This window comes from Fukomys damarensis, unplaced genomic scaffold (assembly GCF_012274545.1).
Source record: "Fukomys damarensis isolate Sample0158 unplaced genomic scaffold, DMR_v1.0_HiC HiC_scaffold_23, whole genome shotgun sequence".
NCBI lineage: Eukaryota > Metazoa > Chordata > Mammalia > Rodentia > Bathyergidae > Fukomys > Fukomys damarensis.
In genome coordinates, this window is record NW_022900935.1 from 21,371,272 (window position 1) to 21,391,706 (window position 20,435).

The 20,435-nt window shown below is 46.7% G+C and overlaps 1 protein-coding gene across 3 annotated transcripts in view; it reads right to left on the reverse strand.

Annotated features, from left to right (window-relative positions):
- Positions 1 to 13,494: 13,494 nt before the first annotated feature.
- Rcan3 (RCAN family member 3) overlaps positions 13,495 to 20,435 on the reverse strand; it is a 37,171-nt gene continuing 30,230 nt past the window's right edge. For all 3 annotated transcript variants that reach the window (XM_010633756.2, XM_010633775.3, XM_010633766.3), the window contains 2 exons: positions 17,840 to 17,892; positions 13,495 to 13,844 (listed from right to left, as the gene is read on the reverse strand). In XM_010633756.2, coding sequence (XP_010632058.1) covers positions 13,674 to 13,844; positions 17,840 to 17,892 — 224 coding nt within the window. In that variant the 3' untranslated portion in view covers positions 13,495 to 13,673. The remainder of the gene's footprint in view (positions 13,845 to 17,839; positions 17,893 to 20,435) is intronic.

A 20,435-nucleotide genomic window follows, 5' to 3' on the forward strand; every position in this document is an offset into this window, starting at 1 on the left:
CGACTCCTCGCGGGGAGGACGGAAGCAGAGGCGGGGGCCCCACAGATACGAGGTGTGCTCAGATTTTAGGAAGCTGTTACAGTAAAAGACACACTGCCGTCACCTCACTCGGAATGCGTCCTCTCCCTTGAACACACTTGGGCCGTTGTCCTCCGCCACTTTGTGAAGCAGCTCTGGAAGTCCTCTTTCCCATCTCTAGCTGCTCTGCCCTGGCTGCCTCAATGTCTGACTCATTCAAAACGTTTACCTTTTGTGGCCATTTTGACTTTGAGGAAGAGCCAGAAGTTGCATGGTGCTGGACCCTGGGAATAAAGTGGATAAAGATACACCATATTGGTTTTTGCTTTGTTTTGTTTTGTTTTTTCGAAGCTGCCTCTGGTTGGCTGACAGCAGCAGCAGTCACTTTTTTTTTTTTTTAAACCGGGGGTCGAAGTCAGGACCTCTGGCTTTGGAGGCAGGCGCTGTGCCACTGAGCTATTCACTGTAGTTTTGATCACATCTCTAAAAGACAGGAAAGAGGACCTCTGGGACTGCTTTAGAGAGTGGCAGGAGGGAGGGGATGTGTGTTAGAAATGAGGCGGGGGCTGCTTAGAGGGGCGTTGATGGCACTGTGTCTTCTGATGTAATACTTTAAACAATTTAAACATTTAAAATTTTAAAATTTAAACATTCAGGCAGGGGATGTAGCTCAGTGGTGCCACCTCCTGCCTCACAAGCCGGAGGTCATGAATTTGATCCCCGCCTACCAAAAAAAAAAAAAAAAAAAAAAATTCACTGTGTTTTTTGTTCACCCTTTGCTTGTATACTAATATGAGTTCTGGAAACCTGTGTATATGTCTTGAAAGTAGGATGCAGCTTTGATTGAAGGGCTTGGGGACACAGTGGGATTTAGATAAGCACAGACCAGGAAGAACTGAGCATTGGCAGCTGGCAAGTGTCAAAACTCCGACCACACAGTCAAGGCGCCTCTCTCTGGTAGATGGTCTGGTGTCTTGTCTCCCAGGTGCCCGAACTCTCTCAAATAGTATTTATGAAAGAGAGAATAGCTCTCAAGGGAATCATAACCCCCTCTTTGTGGTTTTCTTTTCATTGCTTTGTTTTGGTTTTTTGAGACAGGGTCTCACTATGTAGTTGAGACTGACCTGGAACTCACTAGGTAGCCCTGGCTGGTCTTGAACTCACAGCATCCTCCTGAGTGCTGGGATTACAGGAGTGCTGGGATTACCGGCTGAACCCCCTCTTTGTGCAAACAGGGAAGCTGAGGCTTCAGAAGCAGAGGTGAGTTGCCTGAAAGTCCACAGCATGTGAATGACAGACCAGGAGTACCCCCAAGGGTCCTTCCTCTTTCCGAATTCTATCCAGGGAGTGATTAGTTATGGACTGAGTGTGGTGTGTATAGTCGTGAGGGTTTGCTGTGTTGTCATAGGAAACGCCAAGGGTGTTAATTAACACCAATGAGAAGCCCAATTCTATAATTCTTCATCTCTAAGACAGGAAGGAAATGGATTCCTCAGCAGCAGTAGCCCCCTGTGGTGGGGAACAACCCTGGCCACAGGAGGAGCTGGGAAAGGGAGAATCCTGGGGAGACTGCCCTGAGCCTGAGGTCCCGTTCCAAAGAACTATCAGGGCACTTAGAGCCCCTTTAGGGTGAATCCAGAGGTTCTTTCTGGCAAGTACTCAACAGTCCCATGGTCTTAGGTTCAAATCCTGTCCCCGTAGCTTACTGATCACAAGGTGGAGCAGTTTAAAACCTCTCTGAGACTCATTCTCCTTCTGGAAAGTGAAAACTGACATCTTGGGCTCACCTCAGGAGTTTGGAGAGGACAGCAGATGAGATACTTGTGTGTGCTGTGTCGTACCCACTGGGGAGGGGGCCACTGACTCAAAGGGGTCCCTGACGTCTCTGACGAGGTCCTCCTCTGAGAGGTTTGGTGACCCTTCTGTCCTTGACACCCCCCCTTTTCCTTCCTCCCTGACCCCACCACTCAGCCGAGAACATCTCTGTCACGGTGGCCTCTGATGCCTGCCCTGAAGGACTTGGGCCAGCGCCCTCCCTTCACCAGGCCATCCCCAGAGCCAGGGCCAGATGCCCAGGGAGCCAGGCCTTGGCGGTGTGAATGTGGAAAGGTGCTAGGTGGCCTTCACCTCCAGCTTATTCATTCAATGAGCTCTCAGAATGTCCACCGAGGGACGTTGGAGAGGCAAGTCAAAGTCCATGATGCCCCTCCCTGCCCTGTGGGCCTCATGTTGGGGGAGGTACAGGGACCGGTGGCCCCCAGTCAGAGATAGGAACCTGGAAGAAAATTCATCTGCAGGAAGTTCTGTGAAGGAACTACCATCATGCAGTTATCAGGCATTAGGGGACCCTGGGTGCCTTCAGCGAGTGTTAGGGATAAGCACCATCTGCGAGGAGAAGACAGACAGCTGGGGCGGCGGGACAGTCAGGTGTCAGGTGCAGGGGCCGCGAGGCCGTGTGGTGACTGGGCAGAGGGCTGAGAGGAGAGTGCACAGGATGGCAGGGGTCAGATGCTGTGAGGTCTTGCAGGCCAGAGTGAGGAGCTGAGATTTTAATGGGAGGGAGCAGAGGAAGGCGACCGCTCGGGCCTGAGGGTGAGCAGAGCACCGTGGCTGGCCGAGGGTGGAGTGGAGGGGCGCGGGTGGGAGGGTGCACGGACACGTGTCTGTGGGAGTTGGAGAGGAGAGGACAGCTTTGGGCTGTGCTCTGGAGGACAGGTGGATAGCCACTGCTGATAGGGGAGGTTCAAAGAAGGTCCTGGGGTAGTCGGAGGCTGCTGTGACCAGAACAGTGATCCTCCCGGTCCAGCAGGAGGCAGCTCCGGGGCCTCCTTGTCTCCTTGGCCCTTACACCCACACAGGCTGAGCCTGAGATGCAGGCATCGTGCCTGGGTCTTGCATCTGGACATGTGCACACTTCCAAAGGACAGAGCACTGCTGAGCTCTTACCATGTCTCATCACAAGGTGCCAGATACCCAGAACATTCAGGATTCCCAGCGTGTGGAACCACATAGGCAAGCAGGATGGAAATAAACATGCAGACTCTTACAACTATGGACAAGTGTCCCTGTGCACTGATGCAGGTTGAGGGAAATCTGGTGGCATGTAAATAAAGTGGGGATTTTCCTTTTTTTCCCCTGTAAAGATGATGTTTATAGAAACACAGTTTTTGTTTTTTTTTGTTTTTTTCTTTTTGAGACAGGGTCTCACTATGTAGTTGAGACTGACCTGGAACTCACCAGGTAGCCCAGGCTGGTCTCGAACTCACAGTGATCCTCCTGCCTCAGCCTCTGAGAGCTGTGATTACAGGAGTGCACCACCACGCCCGGCTATAGAAAGATAGTTTTATAAGTCAATGAAAACTGCCTGCAAAATTACCAACAAATATGTACCATATGCATTCTGGGTGCTAGAATATTTAATAGTAGGAAATGAAGGAACAAGGCTCCCAAATTTGAGGCCAACTTAGTGGACAACTTAGTGAGACCTTGTCTCTAAAAATAAAGAGTTGGGGAAGTAGCTGAGTAGTAGAGTGCTTGCCTCACATGCACAAAGCCCTGGGTTCTATCTCTAGCACCACACACACAAGATGCTAAATGAATTTTTACATTTACATTGTTTGAGACTTTTCATTTTTTGGTACCAGGGACCGAACTTGTTGCCTTGTGTTTGCGAGGGAGGCGGTGGCACCACCGAGCTATATCCCTGGTCCTGAGGCATATATTTTGAAAATTATCTGTTTAAAGTGTATTACTCTGAGACAAATAAATTTTAGTTTTTGTAATACTTTTGCAATTTCATTAATGAGGCTACACAAAATAACTAATTTTTAGCATGAAGATATTTGAAAAAAGTGCAGAAGTCCTTTCTACTCCCCAGAATAACAAGGAACTTTAAGAATGTGGCACTGTGCCAGGCGAGGTGGTGCACGCCTATAATCCCAGCACTTGGGAGGCTGAGGCAGGAGGATCAACTACATAGTGAGACCTTGTCTCAAAAAAAACAAACAAAAAACCAGGAATGTGGCACTGTCCTGAAAGAAGACAGTAGTAACCCTTTTCTCCTATTTATGGTTATAGTTTTATTTACCTAAATGTCTCATAATTTCTAAAGCGATGCTGCCAGTCATTGAATTGGCCAGATTTTGTATTAGTGCTGTCAGTTCGCTGTTCCCTCAGGAAAAAGTGCTTTCTTAGATGGATGAGGCCAGAGCCTGAGCAGCAGTTATCTTGGCTCAGTGAAGGGGCGTCTTCTCACACCCTAAGCGTTCACAGTCCCCATCACCCTGGAGGAGGACATCAGTGCAGTGTGAGGGCCGTGGAGTGTTACACTTCATTCTACATAAGGGAATGTATTTAGGAACAAAGCATGTTTGGTGGATGAGTGACTGTAGCCTTCTTTGAATTAGTAAACAGCACATCGAGGCTGAGGCAGGAGGATCCTCTCAAGTTCAAGGTCAGCCTGGGCTACACAGTGAGGTCAAAGCCAGCGATATCCTGTCTCAAAAAACCAAAAGCAAATAAAATAGGACATCTATACTAAAGAAAAGAAAAGAGGGCTGTGGGATGTGACTCAGTGGTACAGCACTTGTCTAGTATGCACAGGGCCTGGGTTCATTCCCCAGCACCACACACACACACACACACACACACACACACACACACACACACATGAAAGGAAGAAGAGACTGCCATTTCCTCGCGGGTCCTCCTCGCTCTCACTCGCAGAGGATGTTGCTATGGACCAGCCTTTGAACGTCTGGGTTTTTAATCTCAGCCCGAATTGTCCAGTCTCCTGCTTCAACCCTCAGAGCCTTAATCTGCAGTTTATGGCTTTTGAGATGGTTGCTGGGGAAACCAGCCAAATGTCATGTAGGATTAAAATGCAATTTCAGCAGAGAAAGAAGCACAGAGAACTCACCAATGCAGGGAAACCAACTCCACACTGATTCATCACACACACACACACGCACACACACACAGGAGACACTTAGGACAACTGCTTTTGAAATCAGTTCCTTGTTTCTCAACCAAGGGAGCAGAGGGAGCACTCAGGTCGTGGCTCCGATTACTCAGCGCTTTTTCCTGCGCTGCTCCCTGATGGCTGTGTGCTGTGTGCTGTGTGCTGCGTGGTGCTGGGAGATGAGGCCTTCAGGAGGCTCCCATGTGCTCTTCTGCCTGGGGCCGCTCCAGTTTCACCCTGGAGCACCCGAGGATGGAGGGTGAGGAGTGTAGACAGTGACGGGGCTGGAATCAGGGGCTGGAGCCCCAGCAAGCAGTGCGGCCCCTCTGGGCCTCAGGCTTCCTTCCCACCTGTGACCAGCAGGCTGGCTGTGTGGTCTCTGAGGTCTCCCCCAGCTCCGTGGAAAGTTTGGCTCCCCGGGCTGTCCTGTTACACAGCTGGCCCAGGTAACTCCCTGACAGCTTCCTCATTTTTATGCTACATTTTAGGAATTAGCCCAAACTACTTGCAGGCAATTAAAGGGAAAACCTTCTATTCCCAGAATGAAAACGAGAAGCTATAAATTAAGCCCTTAATCATCAGCAGAAGCCACTCCTCTTTGATGAGGAACCTGGTGTTCAGAGGTTCCTGGCTGCAGCGAGAGCATTCCCAACCACCCAGCTACCGGATCCTCCTCCCTGCTATCTACTGGGCCCGCCTGACCTGCAGGGTCACCTCAGGACCCCGGAGTCAGAGGAGAAAGCACATGAGCTGAAGAGAAGGCCCAAGTCAACTGCCGCTCCACTTACTTGCTGTGTGACCTCTGAGGTCGCTGTGCTAATCTCTGGGTTTTAGTTTTCTTTTCCATAATTCATTCAGTGAATATTTACCCAGTGCCTTTTATGTGCTGCAATGACTAAGAGATGATCCGCTGGGTGCAGCGGCCCACACTCTAACCCCAGTTACCCAGGAGGCCGATGGGAGACGGGGAGCTTGAGGCCCACGGCCACACCGTGGGCTTGTGGCGAGGACGAACCATTACTGGGTCCAACAGTAATGGGCTGTGCAAATGAAGAGTCATCATAAACCACCCGTAATACCAGTGTTACAGAGTCCCAGAGACAGAGGAGATCAGTAGGAAACACGAAGACGTTATTTTAGGTGAACACCAGCTCAGCAGACTAATGTCCAAAGAAGGAGCAAAAAGCAAAGGAGAAGCTCCCGTTTTCATACGTTTGGTTGAAGGGGTTGGTCTTTCTAGTGATGTTAAGTGAGCTAACAGAAACAGGACAAGGCCAGACAGTTTTGTAATTTAGCCTTGAAAGAAGACAGTCTTATGAATCATATGAGAACAGAGTGTCATAAACTTTGTTTACAGGAAATAATGGTCAATTTTATCTGTATCAGAACAAGGAGTTACAGCTACAGGGAAGAGGTGGGGGGATGCAGGGCAGTGCCCAAGGCTGGGAAGAACCAGCACTTTGGGAGGCTGAGGCAGGAGGATTGCAAGTCGAACCCAGCCTGGGAAACTTAGCAAGACCTGGTGTCAGAATGAAAAAGGAGGAGGAGAAGGGGAAGAGGGGGAAGGAAGAGGAAGAAGAAGAGGAAGAGGAAGAAAAGGAGGAAGAAGAAAGGGCTGAGGTTGTGGCTCAGTGTGAAGGCCCTGGGTTCAATCCCTAGTAAGGGGGAAAAGTAACTTTAGTATTGTAAGTGGACATTTTGTTCAATGGACACATTTACAATGACCCTAAAGGCTCAGAAAGTGGATCTGAGGAGAGAGGATGTACACTTGGGCAAACTTGGGCAACCTCCACCCCAGGAGTCTCACACCCAGTTGACCTTGGGAACCGCTGGGCACTGGGAAAGACTTGCCCAGCTGCTGGGCTCAGTCACAGCACCAGGCCTCCAGGGGGAGCCAGACCGTCCTGCTTGTTTACGAGGTGACCAGATGGTGCCAGTGTGGGACTAGGGTTGAGGCTGTAGGGAGGGCGTGACCTGACAAGGGCGGTCCCCAGACCAGAGCGCTCTCCTCTCCCAGCTCAGGGTGTCACTGAGCACTCAGCTAGTGACCCACCGCCCGCAGGACATCCGCCCTCCTCCACCCCGCTGCAGGCAGTCACCTCTCCCACCTGAAGGCTAATGGCTCTCTAGGACACCGAGGAGGGTACCTCGCCTGGTGACGACCAAGGCTTAGGCAGGTTCACGAGGGGCAACGAGTGGTACCGGCAGTGTTCCGGGCCACTCAGCGGGTTGGGGCAGTAAATGCGTTTTCCATATTTCCGGCTTGTGACAAGCTGGTCAGGTCAGCTCCACTGCAAGCCGAGGAGCATCTGTCCTTCAGAATGGGACCATTTAAAGGCAGGACCTTAATGGGATGACAAAGGTAACCCCAGGCCATTGGGTACCCTACGGCAGTATGAGGGGCACCCTTGTAAGAGGGGTGAGAGCACCGGTGCAGGAGGGGCAAGAGAGGAAGATCACTGTCTCCAAGTCATATAGGGAGGGCCCCTGGAAGCTGGCATTGCTCACTGCTGACACCTACCCTGAACTTCTGCCCTCCAGAAATGAGAGGAAAACAAACTTCTGTCCCGTAGGCCACCCATTCTGTGCTGCCTGGTAATGACAGCCTTAGCAAACCAACACAACCCCGTAGTTTCCCTTCCCTGGGCTCCAGCCTCCTTTGGCACTGGGAAGGGAAAGGGGATTTTGGTTTGATTCTCCTTGCAGCCTCTGAACTTCATGTAATCTTTCAAAGCCAAGACTAAGCTTGACCGACAGACCCAGGTGTTTCTATGTCCAAATAGGGTGTAGATTATACTTCTTCAACTTAGAGAGGTCGCTGGTGATAGTTTTTCTCTCCTAATGGATCGTAACTTCTGGGGTAGTGTTCACCTTGCAGCCTTCCTGGCACCGAGCACAGTTGTCTAAACATACTGGATGTCCAGCAGACAGTCAGGAATGAATAGGTAAGCTGGGCGTGGTGACACACCCCTGCCATCCCAGCACTCTGGGATGCAAGGAGGCTGAGGCAGGAAGATGCAAGGTTGAGCCCAGCAAGTCTCAGCTTAGTGCAAAAGCCCCATGTTTGATCACCAGTACCACAGAAAGGAGGGAGGAGAGAGAGAGAGGAGGAATGAATGAATTCCTGACTAGATGAAGGTGAAGTTGGGCACGGTGGCACACACCTGTAGTTCCAGCACTTTGGGAGGTTGGGCAGGAGGGGTGTGAGTTTCATTCCCACCTGGGCGACTTAGCAAGACCCTGACTCAAAACTGAAAACAAAAGGACTGGGATGTAGCTCAGTGGTAAAGCACTCCTGAGTTTGAGCCCCAGTAACACACACACACACACACACACACACACACACACACACACACACGACAGAGGATGAATGGATGAGATTAAAAACTTTGCTTGTGGCAAATACCAAAAAGTAAAAATTACAGGTCACATTTAGGGAGCCTGTGTTACACACAGAATCCCCTTCAGTGGACAATCCCATGAGGCGAACACCAGCGCTGCCCTTCACCTGAAGGAAATGGAGGCTTGGGTAGGACGTGAACCCCCCAAAGGTGTCCGGAGAGTTTGGCCCTGGGCCGCTCCGGCTCTGCATGGCTGGATAGCCCCACGGTAGGGTGGAAGCGGTAAGAGCCTTCTTGTGTGAGGGTGGAGAAGGTGATGGGCCTTCGGGGGCACAAGCCCCGGGCAGAGACTTCAGCAACACTCCCCAGCTGACCATCCGTCCCTCTTCCCATGTCGTGATGGCCCTGCTCTGTGGCCTGCCTGCCTTCCCAGCCTTGCCTGGACTCTTGTTTTTTCACACCCACAGCTCTGTGGGCCACTCCTGTTCATCAACACTTAGCACTAAATAGATTTTTAAAAATAAGTTTGATTTGCAAAATGAACTTAATTGCCTTATAGTATCCTGTGCCTTATATGGATTTTATTTATTTTTTTTTGGTCAGGGTCTCACTTTGAACCCGAGGCTGGCCTTGCGCTCACAGTGATCCTCCTACTTCAGCACCTGAGTGCTGGGATCACAGGTGTGTGTCACGACCCCAGCTCTGCCTCACACGGACTTTTGTGTGTGTGTGTGTGTGTGTGTGTGTGTGTGTGTGTGTGTGTGTGTGTGTGCTTGTGTGTGCTTGTGTGTGCGCGCGCGCTACTGGGGACTGAACCCAGGGAGCAGTGAGCGGCAACCTCAGTCCTTTATTTTATTTTAAGAGAGGCTCACCCTAAGTTGTCCAGGCTGGGCTCAAACTCATGATTCTCCTGCCTCAGCCTCCTAAGTAGCTGGTGTTACAGGCATGCGCTACCACGGCTGGCTGGACTCTGCTTTTCTGGCCAGCTGTGGCCACGGCAGGGAGAGGTGACTAGCTGGAGGTTTATGGAAGAGATCCTCACCAGGGTGCAGGCCCCAGAGTGCCGTCCCAGCACTTCCTCAACTTGCTGTTGCATTTGACAACAGTGTTTTGGTCTCTAAAAATAGTAAAATACCTCACTGCTTTCCTTCTGGGTTAGTGGAAAGACTAAGAGAGAATGGGTGTGAAAATGCTTTGAAAACAACAACGTCCGAAGGTCAAATTGGTTACAATAAATAAATTAGTAGTTAAACCCATAATAACTGGAATACAGAATGTCAGGTTGGACCATGCCCAGTGTGGACTCAGGTGTAGGGAACCCCGTCAGGAGCCCATAGCCACAGTGCAGGGGCAGCTGAGTCGGGCTGCAGGTTGTGCAGGGGCCAGGTCTCACTTTGTTTGGACCTGTTTACTGCACTCTTCACGGAATGGCAGTCTGAGGCCAGAAACTGCTCCCGGAAGCACCCTTGGGAGGGATGCCAGGCCTCAGGTTTGCTTCTCTCCCGGAAGACTTGGTGGCACTTCACTTAGATTCCAACCCGAGACCTTATTTCCCCACGGAGATCCTGACTGTTTCTATCCTGCAAGGAAATGCAAAGCCCTGAAACAGAAGTCTTTTCTTCCCACTTTAAGGATCAGTGAGAGACATTCTCCCAAGAGGCACAATACGAAGGTTGGCCTGGTTTTCTCGCTTTCCCATATCCACCACTGACTATTCCTATTAATAATAAAACTTTTTATTGATAATATTACTTCCTATTAAGTAACATTTGTTACTTATTTAGAGCATATTGTATACAACTCACTGAGTGATTTGCAGGTGTTATTACTAATCTGAACTACAAGTGTTCTATTATTATTCCCACTTTACAGCTGAGGAAACCGAAGCTCCAAAAGGCTGGGATTAGGAATCTTGCTCACATCAGACAGCACTGAGTCACTATCCGACTCCAGGCCTGTTTGCCACTAAACCTGGGATTTGAACTCTCTGCAGAGATCTCACCACCTGGACTCTGGGAGAAGGCCCCTCCCTGGGCCCCTTGCCTGTTCCTCCTTGCTGCAGCCCTGCCCCAGCCCAGCTGTCCTGCACACCCCACCTGCACCTCCCCACCCCCTATAAACCAGGGGAGGCAGGGGAAGGTCCAAACTCCCCTCTCTCTTTATCACAGCCCTTTATTGCTGTCTGGGCCCTGTCAGTGACTCTGCTCTTTGCTGTTCTTTGACTCAGGCTCTTTTTTCTTCAGGCTCTTTCCCCTCTGTCTTTACTTGCATGAGGCCTACTCTTTCATTCCTGCTTCATTTACCTCTTCTCTCTCATGAGGACTCCTTTTCCCTGAGTTCAGCTTCCCGTGACGACTCCACCCTGAGAGTTTCTGTGGCCTGTGCATCCATCCACCCACCCAACCGCCCATTCTCCAGAGCTAACCTGCAACAGGCATAGTGCAGGCACTGGGGATGAGGCATTGCTCTAGCTTCAGAATTAAGAATAATCACAATTCAGTTCCACAGCACTACAAGATTTCAGAGGAGAACAGTGTGTGTAACGCCCTGACAACATGGCAATAAACGAGAGAAATGAGATCCCTGTATGTAAGTCAGATTTACAGTTGCTGGGACATAACACCTGACACCCACGCTTAGGAGAGGTTTAATTTGGCTTTAAAAAAAGTCCTCTCTTTGAAAGAATTTGTTTTTTCTTTTGACAACTTTAGTTTTGGATAATTGGAACATGGATTCCACATTTGCGGTGTGGCTACCATTAATGATCCAAGAGTCTCAGATAATAAAAGATAAAAACCTTCAATGCGATGAAAACACCAGGAGAAATCTATCTTGTGGTCTGGCCATTTGCCTTTGGAGGCGGAGTCCTCATCTCTGTCCCTTTCAGGATCCCAGTGGGGATTTTGAAATTGCTCTCAGACAAATGAGATGAACACAGCCACGGGGAGCTGGCAGTAATCTCTGGCAGTGAGAGAACTCTGATCAGGTTTGTCTTGTGTCTGACAAGAATTTTAAAAGATAAGACACAATTATTTGTAGACACGGCCGTCATCTGGAGAGCCACCGTGCTGCTCTCGGAAAGCTCTTCCTGATGTTTGAAGCTGGCTTTTGTGAAATGCACTCCCTGGTGACTGGAAGTCATCTATTCTGGGACACACCGCATGGGCTCATTTAGCCATGGGTGTGAATTCATTTAAGTAAACACTTCCTGAGCATTTGCAATGGGCAAGGTACCGAGTGAGGCCCTGGAAGACACAAGGGTACTACATTTTGGGCTGGGGATTTAGCTCAATGGTGCCACTGCCTGCCTTGCAAGTACAAGGTCCCAAGTTCAATCCCTGGTACTAAAAAAAACAAAAAAACAAGAGTACTACATTTTGTGGGTGTCTGTGCCACTAAATGTTGGGGTGATTTGTTAGGAAGCAATGTATTCCTAACATGTGCTTCAGTGGACTTTTAGTAAACCTGCAGTTTAATTTTCTCCAGCACGAACACTTAGCAAACCTCTCTCCAAGAAAACACATTTTAAGGTGTTCCGTTCTTTCATGGATAGTTGCCAGAAACCAAGGACCAGGTCTGAGCAGGAGGGCAGCTCTGAGCCTCTCACAAGCTCTGGGCTCACAGTATATCCCAGGTTAACAGGCTGCACAGGTGATGTCCTCGATGCCCAAGCAAGGCTGCTCATTTACAAAGGAGACAAATTTCCAGACTTCCCAACAGTTACCAGAAATTTCTAATAAGATAGGATAAATTACTAAAATCCTTAAGGAAATAAGGAATAGAAGACTAGAAAATGGGCCCACACAAGTTCTTATTCATAGGGCTCACTCAGCCAGCCTCTGAGAAATCATTTTTAGTCTAATTTCCTCCTTTGGGGTGAACAAGCATGCTCAAGTCTCTAGCACAGAAGATTATATAATTTTCCATTAAAAATCCCAATTATTCAAAAGACACCGAAGAAAGATGGCACCCGGTTGAGAAGTGACCTTACTACTTTTGTGAATGAAAAGAACATGGTGGCGCTAGAGTCAAAGTACACGTAGCATTCATTCATTTGTAGCTCAGAAAAGGGTGAAATAGCACCATGTGTTTTTCTCGGAAAATGGGAGCAAATTCAATAGATAATTTACGTAACCTTCCTTGGGAAAAGCTCCACATTTTTACATAACAGGTACCCACAGAACAGGCAGTATCTGGTACTTGTCTGAAATACTTATCCTAAAATGAAAGGCACAACTACCTCTGAAAAAAATCTGGATTTCACTTAAACATATCACAACAATAATAGAGAAAGTAGCAATCAATCAATTAATCAATCAACAATTTATTTAGTGTTGCTGGAGATCTAACCCAGGGCCTTAAGCATACTAGGCTAGCTCTATATTGTTGGGCCACATCCCTAGCATATAACATGCAAGAAAAAAAATTTTTTTTGTGGTACCGGGGATTAAACTCTGGCCCTTGCGCTTGCAAAGCAGGCAGTGGAACCACTGTGCCAAATTCCTCCCCACAGGTTATTTTTACAGGGTGGTATTACACGTTTTTTTTTTTTTTTTTTTTTTTTTTTTTTGGTACTGGGGTATCGAACTTGGGACCTTGCACTTGTGAGGCAGCTGGCAGAACCACTGAGCTAAATCCCTGTCCCTACATAACATGCAAATTTTAACTAATCTTAACATAGAATCAAGGTAAGGAAGGAGATAGAGGTATTAATCGTTTTTTTTAATAGTCTAAAGAAAGGTAAATGCAATCTAAGAGTAAATCAGACGTCTCAATTCGTGGCACGTTACTACTACTGATCATGTAAGATACCTCTTGTGTACATGCTTGTTTCATGTCTTATCTTTTCATTTGCATATATTCCTGCATCCCATGGTCTGGGCCCAGCTGGGCCCTCAAAGCCTCATGCAATCTAGGCGACTTTTACAGAGGTGGCTGAATCTACAGCGTGTGATGCTGGGATTAAGTAAGTATGATTACTAAACCAGTACAGCGATTGGTTTGGCAAAGCCCTAATCCTGGCAGTTTGGATAAGATAAAAGGGGCAGAAAGACGCTGTTAAGGTCTCTTGTTGCTTTTGCTGAACTGTTGCCCCTCTGCCATATACCAACCTGCCTTGGAACCAGCTGAGTATGGACTGAAACCTATACGAACTGTGAGCTAAATAAACCTTTCCCCTGTAACTTTGGGTGTTGGGTATTTTGTCTCAGCAATGAGAAAAGTAACTGAGACACTGCACAATGCATTACTGCCTCTGCATTTTGCTTTACATAATATAGGTGATTTATATATCTCATTCTTACTTTGTCCCTCAGCTGTGTTTTCAAGATCCATCCACGAGGCTGTCTACATGGCTACTCTTGCTGCACAGTTCTTGTCTTAGTCTGTGCTGCTGCAATGGAATACCAATAATACCAATGGCTTATTATGATAAACAGAACCCACTGTTGGCTCCTGGGTCTGGAGGCTGAGAAGTCCAAGATGGAGGAGTCAGCGTCCAGTGAGAACCTTCGTGTTGAGTCATCCTGTGGTAGACGGGCAAAGAAGGGGCATGGGAGGGAGCGAGAGAGAGGCTGAATTTTACTTTCTTAAGGAACCAATTCCGAGACAACAAATGTATTGCTTCAGTAACGGCCTTAATCAATTCACGAGGGCAGAGTTCTCCTGGCTTAGTCACCTCCTATTACTGTTGTGTTGGGGAAGCAAGTGTCCAACACATGAACTTTGGGGGACACATTGAAAGCACAGCCATCCCCCAGTGTTCATGTCCCAGGAGCTGACACCAACCAGCTCCCAGGATTTAGAGAGCAACAGACACCTCGCACGCCCCCTGTGGGCCTGCACGCGAAGCTCTCTGTGGTACTCGGGAACTGAAGTTTCCAGGAGCAGCGCCCACGCAGAGGCAGAGATCCTCCCACCAGGCTCAAGGGCTTCCGATCCTTTCTCAGAAGGACCGACGCAGACTGTGGTTCTGCTGGTGAAAGTTCAGGTCCCCTCAGTTTTCACCCTCAGCGTTATCTCACTGCTGCATTAGAGTGTCTCTTCAGAGGCTCATTTCCCCCCTTTTCTATCAACCGTTGTACGTATCTTTTAGCCCATTTTTCTGTGGGGCTACTTGCCTTGCTGACTTAGAAAACCTCTCTGCATATCGTAATTACCTGCCCTGTGTTAGGATGGAAAGTATCTCTTCCCGGCTGTCTGTCAACGATCTCGGATATATTATATTAATATATCCGAGCTATACTTTTACCTTATAGCTTATGCATGCAAAGTTTTATGAAGTCTTTCCCTGCCTCTAGGTCACAATGGTACTCCCTTACAATTTACTCTGTGAACTTTAGAGTTTTACATTCTATATTTAGGTCTGTAATCCATCTGGAGTCTACCATTTTATATGTTTTGGCAGGAAGTTAATTTTTATTTACCCAGATACGCTAAATCCTCTTTCCAAATACCATTCATTAGATCTGCTAGCCTTTCTCCATTTATTTATGGTGGCGCTTTATAGCATAACACATTCCCATATAGACATGAGTTCATCTTTATGTATTCTTTTCTGTGGTGGATCTGTTCCTGCACTAACCTCAGATGCCTGTGTAGGTTATATTTGGTAGGGCACACTCTCTACCTTTTAAAAAGTTATATTAACTATTTGTACTTCTTTATTCTTTCACAGAAATTTTAGGATAGGTTTTAATAAGTTCATTAGAGAAAATTCAACTGGAGGCAGGTGTGGTAGCACAAGGCTGTAACCTCAGAACTTGGGAGGCTGAGGCAGGAGGACTGGGAGGAGTTCAAGACCAGCCTGGGCTACATGGTGAGTTCAAAGCCAGCCTGAGCTACACAGTGAGACCTTGTCCTGAAAACAAAACAAAAACCAAACTGTATTCACAAGCAGAAGAATGAACAGAGATCTGTATCTTTCACCCTGTCCCAAGATTAAATCAAAATGGACCAAAAACCTAGATATAAAAAAAGAAACAGTGAATCTACTGGAAGATAAAATAGGTAAAACTCTCGAAGACATAAAGATTGGCAAGGACTTTCTGAACAGAAAATCTGTTTGGATAAGAAATAATACCAAACAATCAACAAGTGAGATCATATCAAAATAAAAAGCTTCTGCACAGCAAAAGAAATAACAGAGTGAAGAGACAACCTACAGAATGGGAAAAATTTTTGCCAGCTACTCTTTGGACAGAGGACTAATATCTAGAATATATAAGGAACTAAAAAAATAGACCTTCCAAAATAAAAGACCCACCCCCAAAATGGGCAATTGAATAAGTACAAATGGTAAATAGGTAGATGAAAAAATGTTCAGCATCTTTCACTGTGAGAGAAATGCAAACCAAAACCAAACTGAGATTCCATCTCCAGGAAGAATGTCTGTAATTGAGGACTCATAAAACAATGAGTGCTGACAAGACTGTGGAGTGAAAAAACGAACACTTCTGCATTACCGATGGGAATGTAAACCAGTGCAGCTATTCTGGAAATCAGTATGGAGCCCTCAGAAAAGTAAACGTAGGAGTCCCGTTTGACCTAACTGTACCTCTTCTGGATGTCTTCCCCAAAGAGTTAAAGCTCTCATCATACAGCGATCCATGCACACCCATGTTTTCAGCAGCAGAACTAATAGCTAAGTCCTGGAGTGGCCTTTACGTCTACCAACAAGTGAGTGGATAAAGAGTATGTGGTATACGGGCAAGGATTTAGGAGGGCTCAGTGGTGCCATGCCTGCCTTGCAAGTGCAAAGTCCCGAGTCCAAACCCCCATACTGGAAGGAAAAAGGATATGTGGCATATACACAATAGAGTACTACTCTGCCATAAAAAGGATAAATTTGCCAGGCATGGTAGCACACAGCTGTAATTGCATCACTTGGGAGGCTGAGGCAGGAGGATCACTGTGAGTTCAAGGTCAGCCTGGGCTAAATAGCGAGTTCAAGGCCAGACTGAACTTCAGAGTGAGACCCTGTTTCAAAACCAAAACCCCTTTAAAAAAAAACCCCAAAAAGGATAAAGTTGAGTCATTTGTACGAAAATGGACGCATTGAGACCATAATGCCAAGTGAAACAAATCAGACGTGGAAGGTTAAGTGGTTTAACCATGGTTTTCACGTGGTTTCTCCTATATGAGAAACCTAATATTTAAATAACTTAAAAAGAAAAGAAAAAAAAGGTGGGGGCTGGGGATTTGGCTCAGTGGCACCGGGTACCTGCCTTGTAAGGGCAAGGTCCTGAGTTTGAACCCTAGTAAAGAAAAAAGCTAAATAAACAGATGATCGGAAACATGGAGATAGACCGTGGAGATGGGAAGGGGACCTGAGGACGGGAGGAGACAGGAGAGAGGGCTGGGAAAGGAGACAGAAAAAGGATCGAAATGTGATACCAGTCCCCCAAAATGAACGTATTTTCTTTCTTTCTTTTTTCTTTTGGTTTCTTGAGACAGGGTCTCACTACGTAGTTGAGACTGACCTGGAACGCACTGTGTAGCCCAGGCTGGTCTCGAACTCACAGCGATCCTCCTGCCCCAGCCTCCTGAGTGCTGGGATTACAGGCGTGCACCACATGCCCATCCATTAATGTATATTTTTGATACATAGAAAATACATTCATTGCACAGGGTGTGGTGGCACACGCCTGTAATCCCAGCACTCGGGAGGCTGAGACAGGAGAATTGCTATGAGTTTGAGACCAGCCTGGGCTACACAGTGAGTTCCTACCTGTCTCAAATGCCCTCCCCATTGTTTTTTCCTTAGGGTGTTTGTAGTGGTTTTCCAGATTGCTATTTTAACCAAACAATCTTTAGCTCAGGTAGAATCTGATGCTAAGACGCTATGTACCACAACTAAGGAAGGGGAAAGCCCCATGGCCCCAGGAACCTGAGTCCTACCTAGAAGCCACCCCCCAGAACACAGCTTGGAGAGGCACCTGTGAAAGCAGGAATAACTGCAGCTCTGCTGCAGTGTTATAACACAGTATCAAGTGCCTTTGAATCTTAACATACTTCTCGAGGAAGAGGAGAGATCTCAGTCTAATGGGGTAGTGGTGAGTGGTAGGGAGTAACCATTCTTCTAGTCCCAGGCTGGCTTGGCTCAGCTGTGTGACCTGGGCAGTGCCCATGTGGCTGGCTGGGGGGAAAAAGGTGCCCAGAGCAGGTGACAGCCCCACTGTTCCCCATGTCCCCCCCCACCTTCAAATGCAGCAGCTGTTTACCTTTTGTTTCTTTTTTCTCTTTCTTTTGTAATAAGTTTTACATTGGGCATCATTTAAGATTATATTTTAACAGGCAGCAGATTCTATGGCCTAAAAATAAATATTAAAATACTAGAGAACCTCAACAGTCATTTCCAGTTCCAGTGTTTTGGAGATTTTTACAATTATTTTTTATACCAAGGGCAAGTAAGGCTTTACCAGGAATAAATCATTTTCAATGGAGGAGTAAACCGGGGCAAAACCTCTACTTGGTGAAGAGCTGGATGGCATGGTTATTTACAGAGGCAGCGGTGACTCACCTCGCCTGGCCCTGAACTCTGGCCCAGAACAGCATTCATGTTCGGCCGGCCTCCTGTTAGAGGAACAAAGGTAATATTTCATTTTCCTGCCTTTTTTTGTGACCTAAATATAAGTAATATAGACTGAAAATACTGTACACAAAGAACTCCATTCAATGGACTGATTAAAAAACCAGCTAACTTTATTTTTTAGTTTTAAAAACAAAACTTGTTACGAGTAATCACGAAGATTCCCCCCAAATTACATTCTGCTTTTGTCACCTTGATAGGACAAGGAATGTCTAGAGGTCCTCAAAACACTGGAGAGTTAAAGTTCACAGTTAACAAACTACTACACACTATGGACGGTTACTTCAAGCACACTACGGTATGGGACACGTACATGTAAATTACTGACCAGCTTTCTGAAGTCTGAGTATTGACTACAGCTTACAGTGCCAGAAAGGCAATGTGTCCCCAAATGGAACAACAGATCACAAACACGTTCAGATAATATAGGAGATTCAACACTAGTTTAATTCAGACCAAATGAGTGAGGAAGTTTCCTTATACCCAATGGACGCGCACAATGGAGAAAATATGTCAGTCTTACCCAGAGGAGCAAGGGGAGAATATGGCACAATAACAGGATTGGCCGCCTCGACCTCTCCTGTCCCCAGTGTGAGTTAGGAAGATTATGGACTACACAGGAAACAATATAGAAATCGCATATTATCTGCATAGATGGACATAAATCTTCCATACAACAAGAAGGCCATGCAGGAGAGAACTCCAAGAGTTCGCAGGACATAACTCTATTTCAACAGGAAGTGTTGGTTTCCACAATAGACCACAAGTCTGATTTAGTGCAAGGTCTTTGAACTTTTATTTATTTAAGACAGGGACTCACCCTGTATCTGGGGTAGCTTGGAACTCTCTATGTGACCCAGGCTGGGCTGGCCTTGAATTTGCTACTCCTGCCTCAGCCTCCCAAGTGCTGGGATTATAGATGTGCATCAGTGGATTTTTATCTAAATGGGTAGAGACAACTTGATATAGCCGAAGATTATTTTTTTCTTTTTCTTTTGGTACCGGGGATCGAACTTGGGACCTTGTGCTTGCGACACAGGCGGCGGCACCACAGCAAAATCCCCAGCCCATCCAAGATTTTTTTTTTCTTTTTTTGAGACAGGGTCTCACTATGTAGTTGAGACTGACCTGGAACTCACTTTGTAGCCCAGGCTGGTCTCGAACTCACAGCGATCCTCCTGCCTCAGCCTCCTGAGTGCTGGGATTACAGGCGTGCGCCACCATGCCTGGCCTTCAGGATTATTTCTTAACCTTGACTAGAAACTCTGAACATGATGATTTTTAGTTTTTAGTCAGTGAACTTATCAGTTGTCACTACTTACAGCTGTCTTATTATGTATATATTTGGTAATCAGAGACGCACTCTCCAAATTAACTTTTTCTGGATTCATGATTGAACAGTGATACGTGAATGAAGATATTCTAGTTGGCCTGCATTCCAAGGAGTATTTAAAAAACAAATAGGTGTTTGTAAAATGTTGGCCAAGGTTCATCTATCTTTGTCTTTCAACTCATTTTTTTTTTTTTTTTTTGAGACAGGGTCTTGCTTTGTAGTTCATGCTGGCTCTGAACTCACTATGTAGCCCAGGCTGGCCTTGAATTCACAGTGATCCCCCTGTCTCAGCCTCCCCAGTGCTGGGATTATAAGTGTGTACCACCACACCTGGCTTCAACTCATTTTTACTTCTTTGGTACCAGGGATCTAACTCAGGACCTTGCACTTTCGAGGCAGGTGGCTGAACCACTGAGCTAAATCCCCAGCTTCAACTCATTTTTTTGGGTACCGGGGATCAAACTTGGAGTGGGACCTTGTGCTTGCAAAGCAGGTGGTGGTTTCAACTCATTTTGAAAAAAGTGAGTTTCTACAAAACTGACTTTCCCAGCTAGAAGCAACTATTTCCCAGGTCTTCTGCTCCTTTTATGTTGTCACACTAATCGTGAGCAATTTGTTTCCTTTAATACAAGAAAATGTAAATGCAAACATGCAAAAAAAAAAAGCACACCAGGGGGACCAAAGGAAAGATGGACCAAGTTCACCTGTCCGAGAGGTGTGCAGTCCGTGACTCTGGAGAAATGAGAGAAATCTAGTGAACCTAATGCACTGCAGAGTTTAGGACACTTCCCACTGCTCAGTTGTTTGAGATTTTTCTATTAAAAATAAACTCACGGTCTACAAAGTAATTTACATTATCATATAAAGCTATCTTCCATTGTGAAGAGGACTCAATTTGCAAGGACAGAGAGCGAGCATCACTCCACGGCCAACTATAACCTCATGCTTTATTGGGGTTGCATCTGAAGCATGACTATGTTTTAATCTCATTACTATGAACATGCAGTAAAGCCTGCATAAAATGCCAAGGTGACTGCTGACTACCAAGATAACAATATTTAAGGAGATTCCAATCCTGTACCTCAATGGTAAAAACAAAAAACAAAAAAACCCCAAAAAACACCAACTATGGAACATCAGACTCATTAAATCACTAAATTACTGCTTTCACAAGACTTTTTTTTTTTTTTTTTT